This window comes from Marmota flaviventris, chromosome 9, assembly GCF_047511675.1.
Source record: "Marmota flaviventris isolate mMarFla1 chromosome 9, mMarFla1.hap1, whole genome shotgun sequence".
NCBI lineage: Eukaryota > Metazoa > Chordata > Mammalia > Rodentia > Sciuridae > Marmota > Marmota flaviventris.
Window position 1 is genome coordinate 109,929,247 of NC_092506.1, and position 18,167 is coordinate 109,947,413.

At 38.0% G+C, this 18,167-nt stretch overlaps 1 protein-coding gene across 2 annotated transcripts; it reads left to right on the top strand.

The window, feature by feature from the left end:
- The first annotated feature begins 87 nt into the window (after positions 1 to 87).
- Positions 88 to 16,403, top strand: Ei24 (EI24 autophagy associated transmembrane protein). Of its 2 annotated transcripts, none has more exons than XM_071616841.1 (11): positions 88 to 201; positions 4,246 to 4,358; positions 7,878 to 8,023; positions 8,835 to 8,895; positions 9,737 to 9,803; positions 10,316 to 10,440; positions 10,994 to 11,113; positions 11,458 to 11,569; positions 12,690 to 12,801; positions 13,216 to 13,290; positions 14,866 to 16,403. In XM_071616841.1, the coding sequence occupies exons 2-11, from the start codon at positions 4,317 to 4,319 to the stop codon at positions 15,026 to 15,028; spliced, it is 1,023 nt and encodes a 340-aa protein (XP_071472942.1). In that variant the 5' UTR covers positions 88 to 201; positions 4,246 to 4,316; the 3' UTR covers positions 15,029 to 16,403. The 2 variants fall into 2 exon arrangements, with proteins under 2 accessions (XP_071472942.1, XP_027801287.1); XM_027945486.3 differs by having other exon boundaries at positions 88 to 197.
- Positions 16,404 to 18,167: the final 1,764 nt, after the last annotated feature.

An 18,167-nucleotide genomic window follows, 5' to 3' on the forward strand; every position in this document is an offset into this window, starting at 1 on the left:
CTAGCTCCGCCCCCTTCCCAGGGCCCCGCCCCCGCCCGGCGGCCCAGCTCGGCGCCCGCCCGACTTCCCAGCGGCCCCGTGCGGCCCGGGCATGCCCAGTGCGGGCGCAGCGGCCCCGGCCCTGGGAGCGCCCCGGCGGAGCGGGCTGCCGGGCGCGGAGGGGCCGAGACGGTCCGCGGTGGGCGAGGGAGTTGCTGGTAGGTGAGAGCTACGGTGACCCAGGGCTCGGAGTGACCGCGCCGCCGGTTCAGGGCGACAGGGGCCGTTAGGGCGTGTGAAGGCAGGCAGGGCCGGAGAGTGGGTTGTGAGGTTTCCCGCAACGACTGCGGGAGACGACCCTTGACAGGAAGGGACCTCGGACGGCAAGGATCCGCCGGGAACGGGCCAGGCCGCAGCGCTGTACGCTGCTGTGAAGAGCTTCTCTCCAGCTGGCGGCGCGGCTATCTTTAGTTCTCCCTGTGACCAGACGTGAGCGTGGTCCGCATCTGGTGCACAGCTGTGGTTAGGGAGAGTACCTGTTTTCAGCTTAATTGCCCAGGAGCTACGGGAGAGACGGGCCCAAGCGCCAGGGATGCGGAGGCAGTCGGTGAAGCCCAGTGAGAAGTGAGGATGTTTACCTTCGCCGTACCTGGAGTGGGATATTCCGGTTTCCTGCTTTCTCAGACTTGAGTTTATGGCTTAGAAATCAAAGTGCGGGACTGTGCCTCAGTAGATACCCCCTCTGTTGTAATGACTGTCAAGAATTTAATGTGGAGCTGTATTTCAAGGTTTAAAAAAGCTTATATGTCCATGGGACTTTCGGTTTAAACAAAAGCCCTCCTTGCATAGCTTAAATAAAAAGAAGTCCTCATCGAGGGGATAGAACGTCAGGGTTCTGAAGTTTGCTGTATTTGTCATTTGCTTGTTGTAATGCTGGACAAGCGATTTAACGTATGAGACTCAATGCTCCCCCTGTAAAATACTGTGAACCAGATGCATCTTAATCCCCTCATTTGCAGGATCCCCCCGGTGTCATTCAGTCTGTGTCTCAAATTGTGGCAGGTTATTTTTATCTGTGCCTCAACTGTTTGTCAAACTAGATAATTCATACCAACTCTTCTTGTAGAAAATGTTAGGATGTCAGTATAAAATTGAAGTGACTTGTCCTTCAAAGGCCATTGGTCAGTAGGTACCCTGCCGGTTGGTACATGCAGAAGCCAGGTATTAACTGGCTGATTCAAATAACAGCGGTTCTGGATTGGGACAGACAGACATGTTTCAGGCTCCCTGTCAGTGCCTTGTAAGAAATACAGACAAATGCTCCGGAGGCTGAGGTAGGAGGATTGCAAGAGCAAAGCCAACCCCAGCAACTTAGCCAGACCCTAAGCAACTTAGCAACCCTGTCTCAAAATAAGAAATATAAAAAGGCTGGGAATGTGGCTCACTGGTTAAGTGCTTCTGGGTTTGATCTGCAGGATTTAAAAAAAAAAAAATCCTGATGAAGTAATGGGCTTCCTCACACCTTTAAGCTGGCACATTCTTTAGTGGGATTGTGTTTATATAGAATCCTAAGGATTTCTTTTTTGTTTTGTTTTTTTTTTTAATTCCATTGCATTTTGTACTAAAAAATATATACGAAGAATTTTAGTGCTCTTAATTTATATGTAAGCAAATAGCTAGCTAAGAGGGTGGATTCATGATAGTCTTAAAACTGTTTCTTGTTCATTATTGAATACTTATCATTCACCTGGCTCTGAGTCTTCACTACAGCCTTGAGAACCCTGTCTGTACCTGTGCTCATATGCTTGGAACTCTGAAGTATATGTTTCTAGGAGGGAAGAGTAGGAGTATTAACTGAATGTTAACTGTAGAAACTTCTGTTCCTGAAGTGAGCACATCTGGATAGGATTTGACCTAAGAAGCTGATAGTAAATATAATGTTGTGCAGGTTGTCTTCGTCTGCTGCATTCCCTGCTCTACCAGTTTTGAATGGCATTAGTCCAGTTAGGTCAATGAGGTGCTCTTTAGTGAAGTGTATAAAGGTCAGGGAAGGTGTGCTTATGTTTTGAAATTTGGAACTTTTTATAAATTGCTTGTGAAATTGTTATATTAAGGTTATACCTTTTCTTTTTCTTTCTTTCCTTATTTTAATTAGGTATATATGATAGCAAAATGCATTTCGATTCAATGTACACAATTGCAGCACAGTTTTTCATTTCTCTGGTTGTACACGATGTAGCATCACACCCTATGTGTAATCTTAAGTGTACCTAGGGTAATGATGTCTATCTTATTCTATCACCTTGTGTGCCCCCATGCACCTTTCCCTAAGGTTATACCTTTTAAGAGAGAGAGAGAGAGAGAGAGAGAGAGAGAGAATTTCAATATTTATTTTTTAGTTTTCAGCGGACACAACATCTTTGTTTGTACGTGGTGCTGAGGATCGAACCCGGGCCGCATGCATGCCAGTCGAGTGCGCTACTGCTTGAGCCACATCCCCAGCCCCAAGGTTATACCTTTTAAACTGAGGACCCCACAGCATGATTTAGTGAGGCTGGAGATAGAATAGAATACTAAGTTCTTAAAAAATTTCTAGGAGCTGGGGATATAACTTTGTGTGTGGGCCAGTTGTACCTGGGGCCTTTGGTTTGATCCCCAGCATGGAAGGGTGGGAGTATTTCTGCAAGTGAATTTTCCATTCACCTTAAATACTATTTATACATGTGAACTCTCAGTTGCTTAACTTTTTTGTGTGTGTGATGCTGGGGATTGAATCCAGGGCCTTGTGCAGGCAAGGCAAGCATTCTACCAACTGAGCTATATCCCCAGCCCTCAATTGCTTAACTTTTGAAGCCATATTTCCCATTTACCCAAGAAATAAAATGAAAACCCTTATTGTTTTGAGGAATATTTATACATATGAACTTTTTCTGGCCTAATGTATTTTTTTTTTTTTGTATTTTTTGGTGCTGGGGATTGAACCCAGGACCTCACACATATTAAGCACATATTGCTATACCACCAAGCTACACTCCTAGCCTTGGCCTAGTTTAAAATTACTCTGTTGCATGCTTATTACACTTATATACACATTTATATAAAGTTAAAAAACATAGACCTATTTGGAGGTCTTGGTAGGTAGCTTCACATTATAACTGAAAACTCTGTGTTCTTCAGGTCTCTGTGTCTGAAAGAAGTACATATTTAGTAATTTTTAGAACTTTTTCTTGCTTATATTTTCATTCAAGTGTTGAGGATATGATATGCAGCAAACATAAGAATTGCTTAAGAGGATATTAAAATGCTATTTTTACCCATCTCTAAATCCTCAAAAAAGCTTGGAGTCTGTGGTAGGAATAGTTTGGGACACCAACATTCAGAGGAGAACAGTGTTCTAAGCACATTTACCTCAAATAACAATAAAAGGGTGGTAGCTGGGTATGGTGACCCATGCCTGTCACCATGCCCAGCTACCATGTCCCAGCATTTGCAATCCCATATACTCAGGAGGCTGAGGAAGTTGTTTTTTAAAATTTTTTTATTTATTATTCTTTTTAATTATACTAGACAGTAGGATATATTTTGACATTTGTACATACATTGAATATAACTTCTCATTCTTGTGGTTTTACATAATGTGGAGTTACACTGGTCATGTATTCATATATGAACATAGGAAAGTAATGTCTGATTCATTCTGCCATCTTTCTATTCCCATCCCCCCTCTTTTCCCTTCTTCTGATCCAAAGTACTTCTGTTCTTCCCTCCTCCTCTCCTCTTACTGTGTGTTAGCAGCTGCATAAAGGTTTGCAAGTTTGAGGCCAGCCTGGGCAAGTTTTTGAGACCCTGTCTCAAAAATTAACAAAGGGATGGGGTGTAGCTTAATGGTACAGCAACCCTGGGTTCAATTCCCAGTGCTTGGGGGAGAAAAAAAAATCCAGGTGCACAGAGATTGCACCTGAAGTCCTAGCTACTCCCTAGCTACTCAGGAGGCCTAGGTTCCTGGAGCCTAGGAGTTCAAGAGCAGCCTGTACAACATGGTGAGACTCCATTTCAAAACAAACAAGCCAACCCAACAAATAATTATATGGGTTTTAAGTTTCAGCAGTTATAGGTCATAGCCTCACTTAGTTCACTGTGTTAGTGCTGGAATCTATTGCTCCCCTGTTTGAGGCACAGGAATAGGTGGTCATCATGTAGAGGTGTGCACCAAGTAATATCTTTAAGATAAATATTTTTCTTCCATTATGTACCATCTGTTTCCAGGTCCTTCATGATGAGAGATTTTGGGGTGCTTCTCTCTCTTCTGTGTAGTTGACAGTCTGGGTGGTGAGGAGATGGCTGACAGTGTCAAAACCTTTCTCCAGGACCTTGGCAGGGTGAGTACATCTTATTTCAAGGAATTTTCCCTTAGACCTTTTTGCTAAGAAACTGACTATGAAATTCTTTGAGTGTTCTTGGAGATTTTACATTTTGGGGTCCTTCATATACAGGTTTTCATTTTAGTTCACACTACTCAGATAGAAATTATTGTGTACCCTATAGGAGCTTGGAAGACCTGTCCAGTGAGTATTTGTAGTATTGGAGCCCTGGTCAGTTAAATTTTAACTTTTTATTTTGAGATAGATTAAGAATTAAGAATTATAGAAAAGTTGCAAGATAGTACAGTTACTGTATATCCTTTACCAGCTTCCCCAAATGTTAACACCTTGTCTGATTATGATACATTTGTCAAAACTAAAAAATAAACATTGGTACAGTACTATTACTTCAACTACTTTATTTGAATTTATATTATGTAACCTATTTTTTTTTTTTTTTTACTCCCATTTTACAAGTACAGGTGAGGAGGGTGCTCTAAGAAAATGCCCTATAAAGGTGTGTTTAGGACTTAGTCTCCCAAATTTTCAGTGTTACAAGATTCTGTTACTTGTAGTGGATGTCTGGCGTCCAGTGTCTCCTCTGGAACCTCTCTTGCCATATTCTGAGCAGGAGGAGGTTCTTCCTTCAGTGAGAGTTTAAAAGGTTATTGCCTTACAGTAAAAAAAGAGAAATCAAAGGAGTATTATAGAAGGGCTAAAGAGATTATGCAATATGATCCACTTTTAATACCTTTATCTTCTATTCTCACATTCTTGAGCTATAAAATTTCAACCCTGGATCAGTTCTACAATGTGTTTCTCTACCTTACTATACTGTATCTAATAGGTGGGGATCCTGTAAGCATACTAGGTAGGCCATTGGCTATTTGAATTGCATTTTCTCAAAGATTGGAGTTTTCTGATTAAAAAATTTATCGGTGGAAGATTTAAAGGTTAAAAGCAAAAATAAAACTAAAAGTTACTCAAAAAGAGGTCAGATGCACACTATCAGTTTATGCTGTCATCAGTAGGTAGCACAGGCTTGGTTATTTCTCTGTCTCCTGCTGGTATTTCTAAAATTTGTTTTGCCTAATAACAGTTGATGAGAATGCTATCCTTAAATCCAGCTTGGCCATTACCTTCAGAACACCATTCTTTGCCTTTTCCTGAAGTTGAACACCCCAGTGCTGTCATTTTACTTTAGACATAAATCTGTGTGGTACTTATTGAACTATAACATAATTTTGGGGGTTTATTTGTGTACTTTTCTGGCTAATTTACAAATTTCTTGAGCATTTTTATGACCAAGATGTATCTCATTGAAGATTCTCAATATGTGGTTGATTGAGTAGCTGGATAGGTGGATGGATAAGTAAATGTAGTTCTTTGGACTAGGTGACAGGTAATTTTGGTATTTATACTACCAACACTTAAACCTGGAACTTTTCATGTTTGGCTGGCAGGTGCCTCTGTTACTGTCTTTATAGACTTAACTCTTTTTCTCATCATATATTCATTAAGGATATTTTCTCTTCGCGCTACCCTACCATATTCTTATGTTTTTCTATTGTATGTGGTGTTCTCTTATCCTAGGGCTTCACATTTTATAATAATTTTTTTCTTTCATTCTTGTAACAGTAATTATTTCTTTACATGTCTTTCTCTAATTTTGGTTGTCCAGCCCTAGTCCTTTCTAGAGATCAGTTTTATTTATCCTTGTATCTTTAGATTTAGTGCAGGATACAGGAAATGCTATAGATATTTAATCGATAATGTAGAGTATATAGGGGAAACAACAATTTGGCATCATAGTATTGATGAATATGGAGGAGTTGGAAAACTGTTTTGCAACCATGTTTTTCAAGATTGGTTTGGGCAAGAATTGGTGCTAAATCTAGAGGGGAGAACTTAATAAGCAGGATATTAGCATGAGTTTGGAAGTGTCTCCTCAAAGATTGCTTATTAGTTTCAAGAGGAAAACATTTGCACCATATAATAGAGAAACTGGACAATACCTTGACTGTAAAATTAACATAATTACAAGGGGAAAGAGCTATCATGTATTTTTTTTTTTCTTTCTTCATTACTGGTGACTGATCTAGACCTCACACGTGTTAGGCTAGTGTTCTGCTACTGAGCTGCATCCCTAGCCCTTTTTTTTTAAAAAAATTTATTTTGAGACAGGGTCTTGCCAAATTACCTAGGCTTTCCTTGAACTGCCATCCTCCTACCTCAGCCTCCTGTGTAGCTGGGATTATAGGTGTGTGCCACTGTTCCTGAGGATATCATGTGCCACTTGATGTGATACCTTGAAAGGTACATCATCACTTCTGTGATATTCCTGCTAAAAATGCTTAATGGGATCTAATTATGAGGAAACAAATCTCAGTTTGAGGGAATTTCATAAAATAGCTGGCCTGTATTTTTATGTATTGGGAATTGAACCCAGGGCACTTTACTACTGAAGGTACTTCCCCAATCCTTTGTATTTATATCCCTAAGTTGCTCAGTCTGACCTCAAACTTGCCTGCCTCAGTCTCCCAAGTCACTGGGATGATAGGTATGTGCTACCATGCTTTGCTGGCCTGTATTATTCAAAAAGAACTACAAAGGCTAAAGAATTATTGCTGATTTTAAGAGACTAAAGAAACATGATAACTAAATGCTATATATGATTCTGGACTGAACTTTTATTATTTTTTTTCCAGTATTGGGATTGAACCCAGGGGTGATTTACTGCTGAGCTATATCCCCAGTTTTTTTGTTTTTAATTTTGAGACAGGGTCTCACTCACTGAGTTCCTGAGGGCCTTGCTAAATTGCTGAGGCTGGACTTAAATGAGTTGTTGGAATTATAAGCATACACCACTTCACCAGGCTGGACTGAACTCTTCTGGGGTGAAATGCCTTAGAGGGCATTATTGGGACAAATGGAGGAAATTGTGATGTGTACTATAAAATATTTTAGTATTAAATTTTTTGAATAACTATCTTGGTTATATAAAAACATTTTTCTTAGGAAATACACACTGAAAAATTAAGAGAACATGATACAGTAATCTATTCAAATGATTCAGGAAAAAAATGTAAGTATTTGTTAATATGACAAAATATTAAACTGATAAATCTTGAAAAAATATATTTGGAAGTGCTCCATTATTCTAGCAACTCTTCTGGAAGCTGGGAATCATTTTAAAAAATTAAAAGAAAGAGAAACTAAGGGTCGAGGGTATAGTTCAGTGGTAAAGTGTTTGCCTATTATGTATGAAGCCCTGGGTTTGATTCTTAGCACTTCCAAAAAGGGATATATCTATATTTAATTATATATGTGTGTGTATGTGTATACACACATACTGTACTTGTATACATATATATATATATATATATATATATACACACACACACATACATATTAAAAGGTCCTTTAAGCTCTGTAACTAACTAAATAAAATGGTTTCCATTCTTACTTATCTATATGTAACTGTGGAAAGTCTTCTCCAGTCCATAATCTCCTCTTGAAAAATATCCTTCTCTATAGGGAATCAAAGACTCCATCTGGGGTATTTGTACCATCTCAAAGCTAGATGCTCGAATCCAGCAGAAAAGAGAGGAGCAACGTCGAAGAAGGGCAAGTAGTGTCCTGGCACAGAGGAGAGCCCAGAGTATAGAGCGGAAGCAAGAGAGGTAAGGAGTATAGGACCATGTCAGAAAATGTCCCAGGGAGAGGCACATTAGAAGTGACTGATTCTTAGGAATAATAACGACCTACAGAGTAACTTAAAGTTTCAGCATTCCATTGTTTTTTGTGTTTCTTCACAGAAAGATGTTATGGTTGAATCATTCCCCCCACACTGACGTAAATTAGGATCTAGTAATATACCTTGCTTAAAATTTCATAATGTTGCCAAGTGCCGAGGTGCTGTAATCCCAGTGATTGGGGAGACTAAGACAGGAGGATCACAAGTTGAGGTCAGCCTCAGTAACTTATCAAGGCTTTCAGCAACTTAGTGAGACCCTGATTCAAAAAGTAAAAAGGGCTAGAGATGTAGCTTAGTGGTAAAGCTTCCCTGGGTTAAATTCCTAGTACCAATACATTCATGATGTTTGAAAAAGAACAGAATGCTAAATAAAGAACCAAAAACAACAACAGGTGTTATTTGGTTTATTTGTAGGAAAGCCTATGTAGATTGATTTATTGATAGAAGAACCCCAACCAGAGCCTTTCTCTTTTGATCTTCTCTAACCTACCTCATTGTTCAGAACATATATATTTGTGTGTGTGTTTGTGGGTTTTTTAAAAAATCTGGTTCCTCAGAAGTATTTTTAATCTTTTCTCATTGACTGAATTACAAAATTGGAACACTGGGGGAACATTAGGTACTGAAAAATAATGTGGTGCCAATGGAAGGAATAAAATGGAAAGCTACCGAACTGACAATTAGGAAGTAACCTAATTTATATGCATTATAAGCTAAATGCGTATGGTCTTTTCCAGTGAGCCACGTATTGTTAGTAGAATTTTCCAGTGCTGTGCTTGGAATGGTGGAGTATTCTGGGTAAGTTCTTTTCTCTCAAATTCTGGGTGCTTTATAAATATCTTCAGATTGTTGTTGTTTTCTTGAAATGCTAAGACAAATAGCTTTGAACTGTTTATATGCATTTAATATAACTCAGGTTTCTGTGCACCTATAGTGATTTCATTCCCACTCAAGAAAGAACACACTGTATGTAAACAAGTGTCAGGAATTGTCCTGAATATATACTTAGTTTCTTTATTTTAAATGACTCATTCACAAGTTTTAGTATTGTTATAGATAACAATTTCTGTTGACAGTACATAGACATTTTGGCTAAGAGATCTATGGGGCTCAGAGGAAAAGGGCAGATATGATTGAACAAGGTTCTTCTCACATCTGATCATATGTATTGAATAGAATTGATTACTGTTGAAACCCAGAGCAGAAAACGTTGCCTATGGTTAATTGAGAACCAATGTACACTTAAGTGGAATTTGGGTACTTTAAATATGAAGTTAAATATTTTCTTTGACTTGGAATTCAGTAATTCAATTTATCTTAATCTAAACATTTCACAAATATTTTAAGATGCTGGCTTTAGATTTAACTAATAAGCATTATCACGTACTTAGCATATTCCTCTATATTTTGTCCCGAATACTATTTGAAGTATTCTTCTTTGTACCAAAAAGTTTGCAGTATCAGGTTTGTACCTCGTAGCTGGAGTTCTGGAAAATAGAAATGAATCTGATTCCTTGGTTGTTCTTCAAGCTTCCTGATTTATATTAGGCATTCCCATCTGAAAAATCATTACTGAAATTTGAAACTCTTATATTAAAGAAGGACTTTTGATGCTTACCTTATTGCTTCTTTCCTGTAGTTCAGTCTCCTCTTGTTTTACCGTGTGTTTATTCCTGTGCTTCAGTCAGTAACAGCCCGAATTATTGGTAAGTACATACTTACTTCTTGTTGTCTGATAGGCATGGAGAGGGGAGATGATGTTTCTAGTTTTTCTCAAAAGTTTTAGATGTTTTTAACTTAGACTTCTCAACAATCCTTTGAGATAAGAACTGTTGTTCTATCCATTTTGTGAATGAAGAAATAAAAGTTATTACTATAGTTCAACTGTTAATAGGTGGCAGAGCTGTGATTTTAAAACCAGGTGGTTTCTTGCTAATTGTGTTCTGTTAGTCACTGTGACATTTCAGTTTCCGCCTTGTAAACAGGTTTGTTCCAAGATAAGCAGCATGTATCTATGGCTACGCTGAATTGGAGCTGTGGCTAGAATATGGTGTGTTTACTATGAATAAGACTCTTTGAGTTAGGTATCATGATATACTGGCAAGAAACAGGAAATGTGTGGGGGGAATAAAGAATATTTGCAAAATAGGGGTTCCATGTTTGGTCTTCTGATTTCCCATTTCTTTAATTAAACTACTACTCTTTTCCCTTTTCTTAGGGGATCCATCACTACATGGAGATGTTTGGTCGTGGCTGGAATTCTTCCTCACATCAATTTTCAGTGCTCTTTGGGTGCTTCCCCTGTTTGTGCTTAGCAAAGTTGTGAATGCCATTTGGTTTCAAGTAGGTCCAGGGCAGAATGGAGTCTGGGTCCTACAGCATGATGGGTTGACAGGTGACAAGTTTTAGCCTGTGAAGTTAGTGGTATATAATGCCCTAATATATCTATATATCTATTTTTTTTTTTTTTTTTGCTGGGAATTGAACCCAGGGTTGCTTAACAATTGAACCACATCCCCAGCCCTTTTAAAAAAATTTTTATTTTGAGGCAGGGTCTCATTGAGTCACTTAGGACCTTGCTAGGTTGCTGAGGTTAGTGTCAAACTTGCAATCCTCCTGTCTCAGCTTCCTGAGCTTTTGGAGTTACAGGTGTGAGCCACCGTGCCTGGCAGGACCTATTTCTTAGCCTTAATTTTTCTTGGCTAAGCAGCCAATGAATGATCTATGTGCTCTTGTAAAATGGAATCATTATCTTAGTGCATTGAAGCATCTCATTGACAGATGTCTGGGGCTTTTCTTTCCTGGCAATTCTAGTGAAAGACCAGTGGTATTAGTTTTGGATATAGGTAACAAGGGCAATTATTCATGTTTTGGTGCACCATTTTCTGTGTTACAGGATATTGCTGACCTAGCATTTGAGGTATCAGGGAGGAAGCCTCATCCATTCCCTAGTGTCAGCAAGATAATTGCTGACATGCTCTTCAACCTTTTGCTACAGGCTCTTTTCCTTATCCAGGTGAGACTGGCCTTCTGGACAAATTTTAAAAAGTTGCACTAGAGGGAGTATCACAAAGACAGGGTATTGCATTATATGGGGGTATTCAGATGTGTCATGTGAAAGGTAATGATATTTAAATCATTTTTTCACAGCAACAACTAGAGAATTTAAATATCATAAAATTAAAAGAAACAAGGATTTACTTGTGCTTTCCTGCCACCCTAGTATTCACCACATCTGCTGTTCAGAGGCTTGAGAAGTAGCTAAGTGTCTCAGCTGGAAGTGAAAATTGTAGAGCAGTGGGTGAATAATGTTAGGTCTCTTATGCTTTGGAATTAAGATATGCCATATTTGTTCTTCAGGGAATGTTTGTGAGTCTCTTTCCCATTCATCTTGTTGGTCAGCTGGTCAGTTTGCTGCATATGTCCCTTCTCTACTCACTGTACTGCTTTGAATATCGTTGGTTCAATAAAGGTAAGTACATCTAAAGAAACCTAGAATGTAAAGGCCTAGTTTAGAAATAGCTACTGCTAAGCAGACTACTCTATACTTAAGCCTTTGACAAATCATCTTTGAAAGGAAGTAGCCTTATTGGCAAGAGGGAGCTTACATTTATCTTAGTGAGTTTAATCCTTGAGACTGGGGGAAATGGCAATGTAGAATTATCTTTTTGGTGCTTAATATAACTCTGCCTGGGCCATAAGGTGGCGTAAGTGAGCATGAGTTGCTCTAAATTAGCAAAATTAAATTAATATCAGCATAATTAGATTCTTGCAGGATCTTTTAAAAGACTTTGTCATATTTAGCTGGGTGTGTGTGGCTGAAAGAGGTTATTTCTGCAGGCAGCATCCTTTTTGTTTGAGGTATATGTGTGTGTGTGCATTATTATTATTATTATTTTTTTGCAACTGGGATTGAATACAGAAACACTACCAGTGTGCTCTCTTTCCAGTCCTTTTATATTTTTATTGTGAGATAGGATTTAAGTTGCTGAGGCTGTCCTCAAGCTTGTGATCCTTCTACCTCAGCCTTCGAGTAGCTAGGATTATAGGCTTGTGCTATGGTGCTTGGCTTATTTGATGTCTTGCTTTGTTCTAGACTAGTTCTGACAAAGGATGCTGGTACTGAAATTCATAATTCATTCACCCTATCAGCTTTGAAATTGTGATTACTGAATTATAAAACTTTAAAAAAGAAACTTTATATCAGTATTTCACAATTCTATTTTATATGCTATAGCTATGCTCTAGGTGGTAGCTCTGTATCTAAAACCCAAGCCTCAAATAGTTTGCCTATAATAGGTTTTCACTTGATTAAAAGAAAACATGTAGCCGGGTGCTGTGACACATGACTGTAATCCCAGCAACTCGGGAGGCTGAGGCAGGAGGATTGTGAGTTCAAAGCCATCCTCAGCAAAATCGAGGCACTAAGAAACTCAGAGATCCTGTCTCTAAATAAAATACAAAATAGGGCTGAGGATGTGGCTCAGTGGTCAAATGCCCCTGAGTTCAATCCCTGGCACCCTCTCCTGCCCTCCACCAAAAAATTAAATAAATAAATAAGAAGTCTCATAGCATTGTTGTCCTTGTTTTAGGAATTGAAATGCACCAGCGATTGTCAAACATAGAAAGGAATTGGCCTTACTACTTTGGATTTGGTTTGCCCTTGGCTTTCCTCACAGCAATGCAGTCCTCATACATTATCAGGTAATTTTACTAGAGAGATTTAAGAGAGACTAGTAAAAATAAAATTCATGTAGTGATTATCTCTTCTTTTCTTGGTTCTATGCCAAATTTCTTATTCAACGATCAGGATACCTGTAAAGATTTTTCTTCTTGACAGCTAGTCATAGACATTTATCAGTTAGTATTAAAATTACTCTGTATGAACCTCTGTCTCAAATTCTTCTGTGCTCCCTCCCAGAGCAGTGCTAAATATTCACAGTGCTTAGAAAAACCTTTTGTTCCATTTGAAAGCTGTATTTGATATGTTAAGACTATCAAGCAGTGATGTTTGCACTGAAGACAAAGGAACTTTGGGCTTTTAATATCTTTCTCAAACTCACGCTGGCTGTTGTGAAGGTGACTAATTATTTCTTTTTTCTTTTTCTTTTTTTACAGTGGCTGCCTCTTCTCTATTCTCTTTCCTTTATTCATTATCAGTGCTAATGAAGCAAAGACCCCTGGAAAAGCATAGTAAGTATCAGCTAGTAATGAAATTTTTCAGATTTTTTTTTTTCTTTTAAAATAATCTCTTACATTGCAGGAAAACCATAATATACAGTTAAGAACGGAAACATTTCTGGGATAAATCCCAAACTTTCAAACTTTTCCCATGAATATGTGCATATAGATTTTTATATATTTCCTGAATTGATACTATTACCCATAGTCTTTAAAATTTAACAGTCCACTGAATATTAGGCACTGGTGGACATCTTTAGTTAAGCTTATTTTTGTAAGAATGGCCAACTTAAAAAAAAATGAGCTGCTAGGCATAGTGGGACATGCTTATGATTGTAGCTATTTAGGAGACTGATGCAGGAGTACTGCAGGTTAAAAGTCAGCCTGGGCAACTCAGGGATACCCTTTTTCAAAATTAGTTTAAAAAAAAAATGCTAGGGATACTAGTATGCATTCATGAAGCCAAGGGTTCAATCCCAGTACCGCCCCCCCCCCCCCAAACAATGGGCTATATCATCTGGTCATATCAATTTATTGATAATATTGTAAAATGTTTAAAAATGAGTTTTTAGCAATAATAATAAGTTTTATTACTTCAAAGGAAAGCTCAGTCACTTAAGTTTTGATCAGTTTTGGTAAGTCAATGAGGATACTAGTATTAGAGAATTTTCAAATCTATTTTGAGTTTTTTCATTCTCTTGCAGGTAATTTTACCAGTGTTTATAATACAAGGGGTAATTGACTTTTTTATTATTATTAAATGGTACTGGGGATCAAACTTAGGGATGCTCTGCCACTGAGCTATGTCCCTAACCTTTTTTATTTTGAGACACAGAATTTTACTAAGATGCCCAGGCTGGTGTTGAACTTATAATCCTCCTGCCTCAGCCTACCTAGTTGCTGGGATTGTAGGAGTGTACCACCATGCCTGGCTTTATTTTATCTTATTTTATTTTTAACATTTATTTATTTTTGGTGTTGGGGATTGAACCCAGAGGTGCTTTACCACTGAGCTACATCCAAGTCCATTTTAGTTTTTATTTTGAGACAGGGTCTCATGAAGTTGCATAGGACCATGCTAAGTTGCTGAGACTGATCTTGAACTTGCACTCCTTCCGCCTCAGCTTCCTAATTACTTTTTTAAAAAATGGTACTTGCTTGAAACTAACCACAGATATATGATATCTTTGGCTTGAAGTTTGTATCCTGAAATTAGCCATAGAAAAGCACTTTTCAAATTATAATTAATCTAAAATATATAAGCCCCAATAATTCAAAACTAGTGATTCATTGCATTTACAGAAGCTGCAGGACCCAGGTCCCCGCCCACCCCCCACCCCCCCCACCAAGTGCTGAGGACTAAAACCAGGGCCATGCTCATGCTAAGCAAGCATTCTACCTTTGCATTATAGTCTCACACCCTTTAGTTGCTTGTTCAGCCATGTGTCTGATACCTGTTCTTCCTTGATCAAATTTTAATTATCTTTCTCTATGCAGTTTTAAATTTAATATAGTCAAATAAGCTGTCACATGACTGAATCATTTTGCTAAACTGGAGGTTAACAATGTTGGATCTTTTGCTTTTAGCCTTTTCCAGTTGCGCCTGTTCTCCTTAGTGGTGTTTTTAAGCAACAGACTCTTCCACAAGACAGTCTATCTGCAGTCTGCCCTGAGTAGCTCAACGTCTGCAGAGAAGTTCCCTTCACCGCATCCATCTCCTGCCAAACTGAAGGCTGCTGTGGGCCATTGAGTTGCCTGTCATCTAAAGGGGAAGGGTGGATTGGAAAGAAGTTGTGGCAGCTCTTTTCTCTATCCTCTCCTGGCTAGGGAAGGCAGGACCCACTCTGCCAAGGGCCCTTTGTGTATTCCCTTCTCTTTGAGGAATTTTTGTCTCTGGTACATGGGAGGCAGGATCTTTCTGACACCAGTATGTGGATTTTTAATACCACCGTGAGTCTGAAAGGACCACAGGTTTTTCTGCAGCTATTTTCTAGCATTTGCCAGCCCCTGTGCCTGGACTGATTTAAATACTTTGTTTTTCTCCCTGTGCCATTTACCCTCCCACCTCTCCTTCCTGCCTTCCAGCAACCTTGGATGAATGGGTTTTGTAATTCTAGTTGTTGTATTTTGTGGGTTTGTTATTTTTGTTGATTTTCTGTGAAGCACATACATTGGATGTGGGAGGTAAAGGAGTATCTCAGTTGCTCCTTGTTTACTCCCTTTATAGCCATCACTGTCTTGTTTCTTGTATCTCAGGTTAGGTTTTGGTCTCTCTTGCTCTACTGCAAAAAAGTAAAAGAAAAAGAAGCAAAGCAAAAAAAAAAAAAAAAAAAAGAGCCTGAAGAGATGGGACAGAATGAAAGACCTCACAGCCAGATTGGCTGGGTTTTGAGGAGTAATCTTTTTTTTTTTCCTTCCCCTTGAAGGGGAAAAAACTTTTTTCACTGGTACATTTAAAGCTCCCCAGCTATGGGGAGGTACCAGTTCTGGACAAGTGCCACTGTAACACAGAAATGCTCAGAGAAACTGAACTGAACTTTTCAACTCTGGAAGGTGGAAATTTACTGTTGGTCACTGCCGGGTCTTACTGGTATTTCAAAGGAATATTGGGTGCTGCAAATAGGAACTAAAGGGGTAAACTTATTAAACCCATTAAATCTGTGATCAGTGATGTTTTTCTGTCATTTTAAGAGACTAAATATGGGCTGGGAGGGTAGTGGTCAAAATACTTGTACAATTTTAAAATGTCACAATTAAATGTGAGCTGGTTTCCCACAATGTGTCTAATGGCTAAATTTACAAATCATGACATTGAGAGATGTATTCATCAAACACAAGACTTAGTCTTGGATAATCTGGTTATAGTTTTTAGAGATTAGCTCTGAAAAATGTCCTCTGAGGAAATTTGGGTTATATATTATAATTGTGTGTATATCTTTGGGTTGATTGTTTTAAAGTCTATGTGTATCTTGTGTATTCATGAAGGGAGGAAGGTTCATCTAGATTTCAGTGTACTGAATATGTCATTCATTTGTCAAGGGAAGAGATCAGACATTTGGTTAACAGAAACCTTCACTATGTATACAGCAAAATAAGGAATTAAAAATTGTTGCTGGGAATTGTAATCTAAGTTTGAACTGCTTATGCAATTGATGGAAGGAGGGTTTTTAAATAGTGGGTATCTTAGAAGTGATTATTATTTCCAGGTTATAAACAAAAAGTTGTGGAAGACATAATTTAAAATATACTTCTAGCATTCCTGTGATACTTTTGGTCATTTGGCAGTATTGCAGAGAAGTACTTCCTGGTTGCTGGGGGCAGGATGGCCATTAAAAAAGATCTTAGTATTTCTTCAGCTTGTAATTGAAGAGTAATAGTTTTATTTAAGTATATTGTTTTAAACTAAGTTTTAGAAATAACTAGTTATTGAAGCAGTCACATCTTTATTGCCTGAAATTTGTTTTTATGCCAAATAGAAGCATCTTCAGTTTAGAAGGTTGAGTGGATGAAAGTACCTGATTTTATCTCCTGCACTGTGCCTCTCTATGGAAAAAAATTAAGGCTTAGTTATAGAAAAGTGAGGAATTCATAGTTTTATTAAGGTAGTTAAGGCTAAACCTGTAAAAAGGCTAGGTTAGGCATATCTGCAATAATAGAAATTTGACGACTAATTATTTTTCTTGCTTTTTCACTAGGGTATGGGCACTGAGCAGTGATTAGGAAACTGAGGTCAAAGGGAAACAAGGCCCTATTTTTGCCCAGTACAGAATGGCAATTTGAGGCAAATTAATAATTAGTAACTAAAAGCATGGGAACTAAATGAAAGTTACTTGAGATTTAATAACTGATTCAGTAAGATCTGAGGAATTATAAAAGTTCTTTTCAAGAATAGACATGACAGCTTGGACAAGCATGTGATTCAAAACGCTAACCTTTTTATTCTAACTTTACAGTCCAGTTATCCTTTATAGCAACTCTTGAAGAAGTAGAAAGTGAATGCTTCAGATCTGAGCATGTCAGCTAGAAACATAATTTTTTTATTGCAGTGCTTGGGGATTAAATCAGGGCCTTGTGCATGCCAGGCAAGTGCTCTACCACCCACTAGAAACCTTTAGATAGACAGATTTGTGCCCTGTTTTTTGTTAACTGTTGTGCACTTAATCAAGGCTAAGGTAAAGGATTAAGAGGAATTATGACAAACTGGAACAAATCTAGAAGATGGTAACTAATGCTCAGATGTTTGTAAACCACTTTGAAAAGATTACATCTATGGGCGGGAGAGAAGCACAAACAAAAGTTAACTTAAATTTTGATAATTACACAGAAATTTGAAGTTACTATATCCATAAAGTAAGAACAAATTGCTGTGAAAAGGAAATAGAATTATTGGAAACAGTTGTAGAAATTAAAATAAGATGGTTTATAAAAGTGGCACGGAGGAGGCTAAATTAGAAAACTCCAAGATAAAATCATGGAAATTTCCCCAAAGCAAGAAGACATGTAAAAATTATGGTGATATTGAAAAACAAGAAGATCTAGCATCTACTAATAGAAACTTCTGAAAATAACAGAAAAACAAGACAAGAATAAATTCACCCTAGGTTTGAACCCCAATATTAAAAAAAAAAGATGAAATTGGTTTTTTAGAATAAAGAGCTTGTCATGTCTAAAGCAGGAAAAATGAAATAAAACAGATGACTAAAGAAAAAATTACCAAAGAGAAAAATAGATTACCTATAAAGGAATGTGTCTCAGATTGCCATCAGCCTTCTCAAGACAACACTGAATGATAGAAGATAAATTGTAATGCCTTGAAGTATGCTTTTATGTGTGCTTATGTGTATGTATGGGATGGGTAAGACCCATTTTTTTCCTTAAAATTCTAAATT

What these genes read in the sequence shown, in the direction of transcription:
- Ei24 (XM_071616841.1), top strand. Translation starts at nt 4,317, where the DNA reads ATGGCTGACAGTGTCAAAACCTTTCTCCAGGACCTTGGCAGG. An exon ending in TTCTCCAGGACCTTGGCAGG is followed by an intron (nt 4,359 to 7,877) that starts GTGAGTACATCT and finishes CCTTCTCTATAG; the next exon opens with GGAATCAAAGACTCCATCTG. An exon ending in AGGCTCTTTTCCTTATCCAG is followed by an intron (nt 11,114 to 11,457) that starts GTGAGACTGGCC and finishes TTTGTTCTTCAG; the next exon opens with GGAATGTTTGTGAGTCTCTT.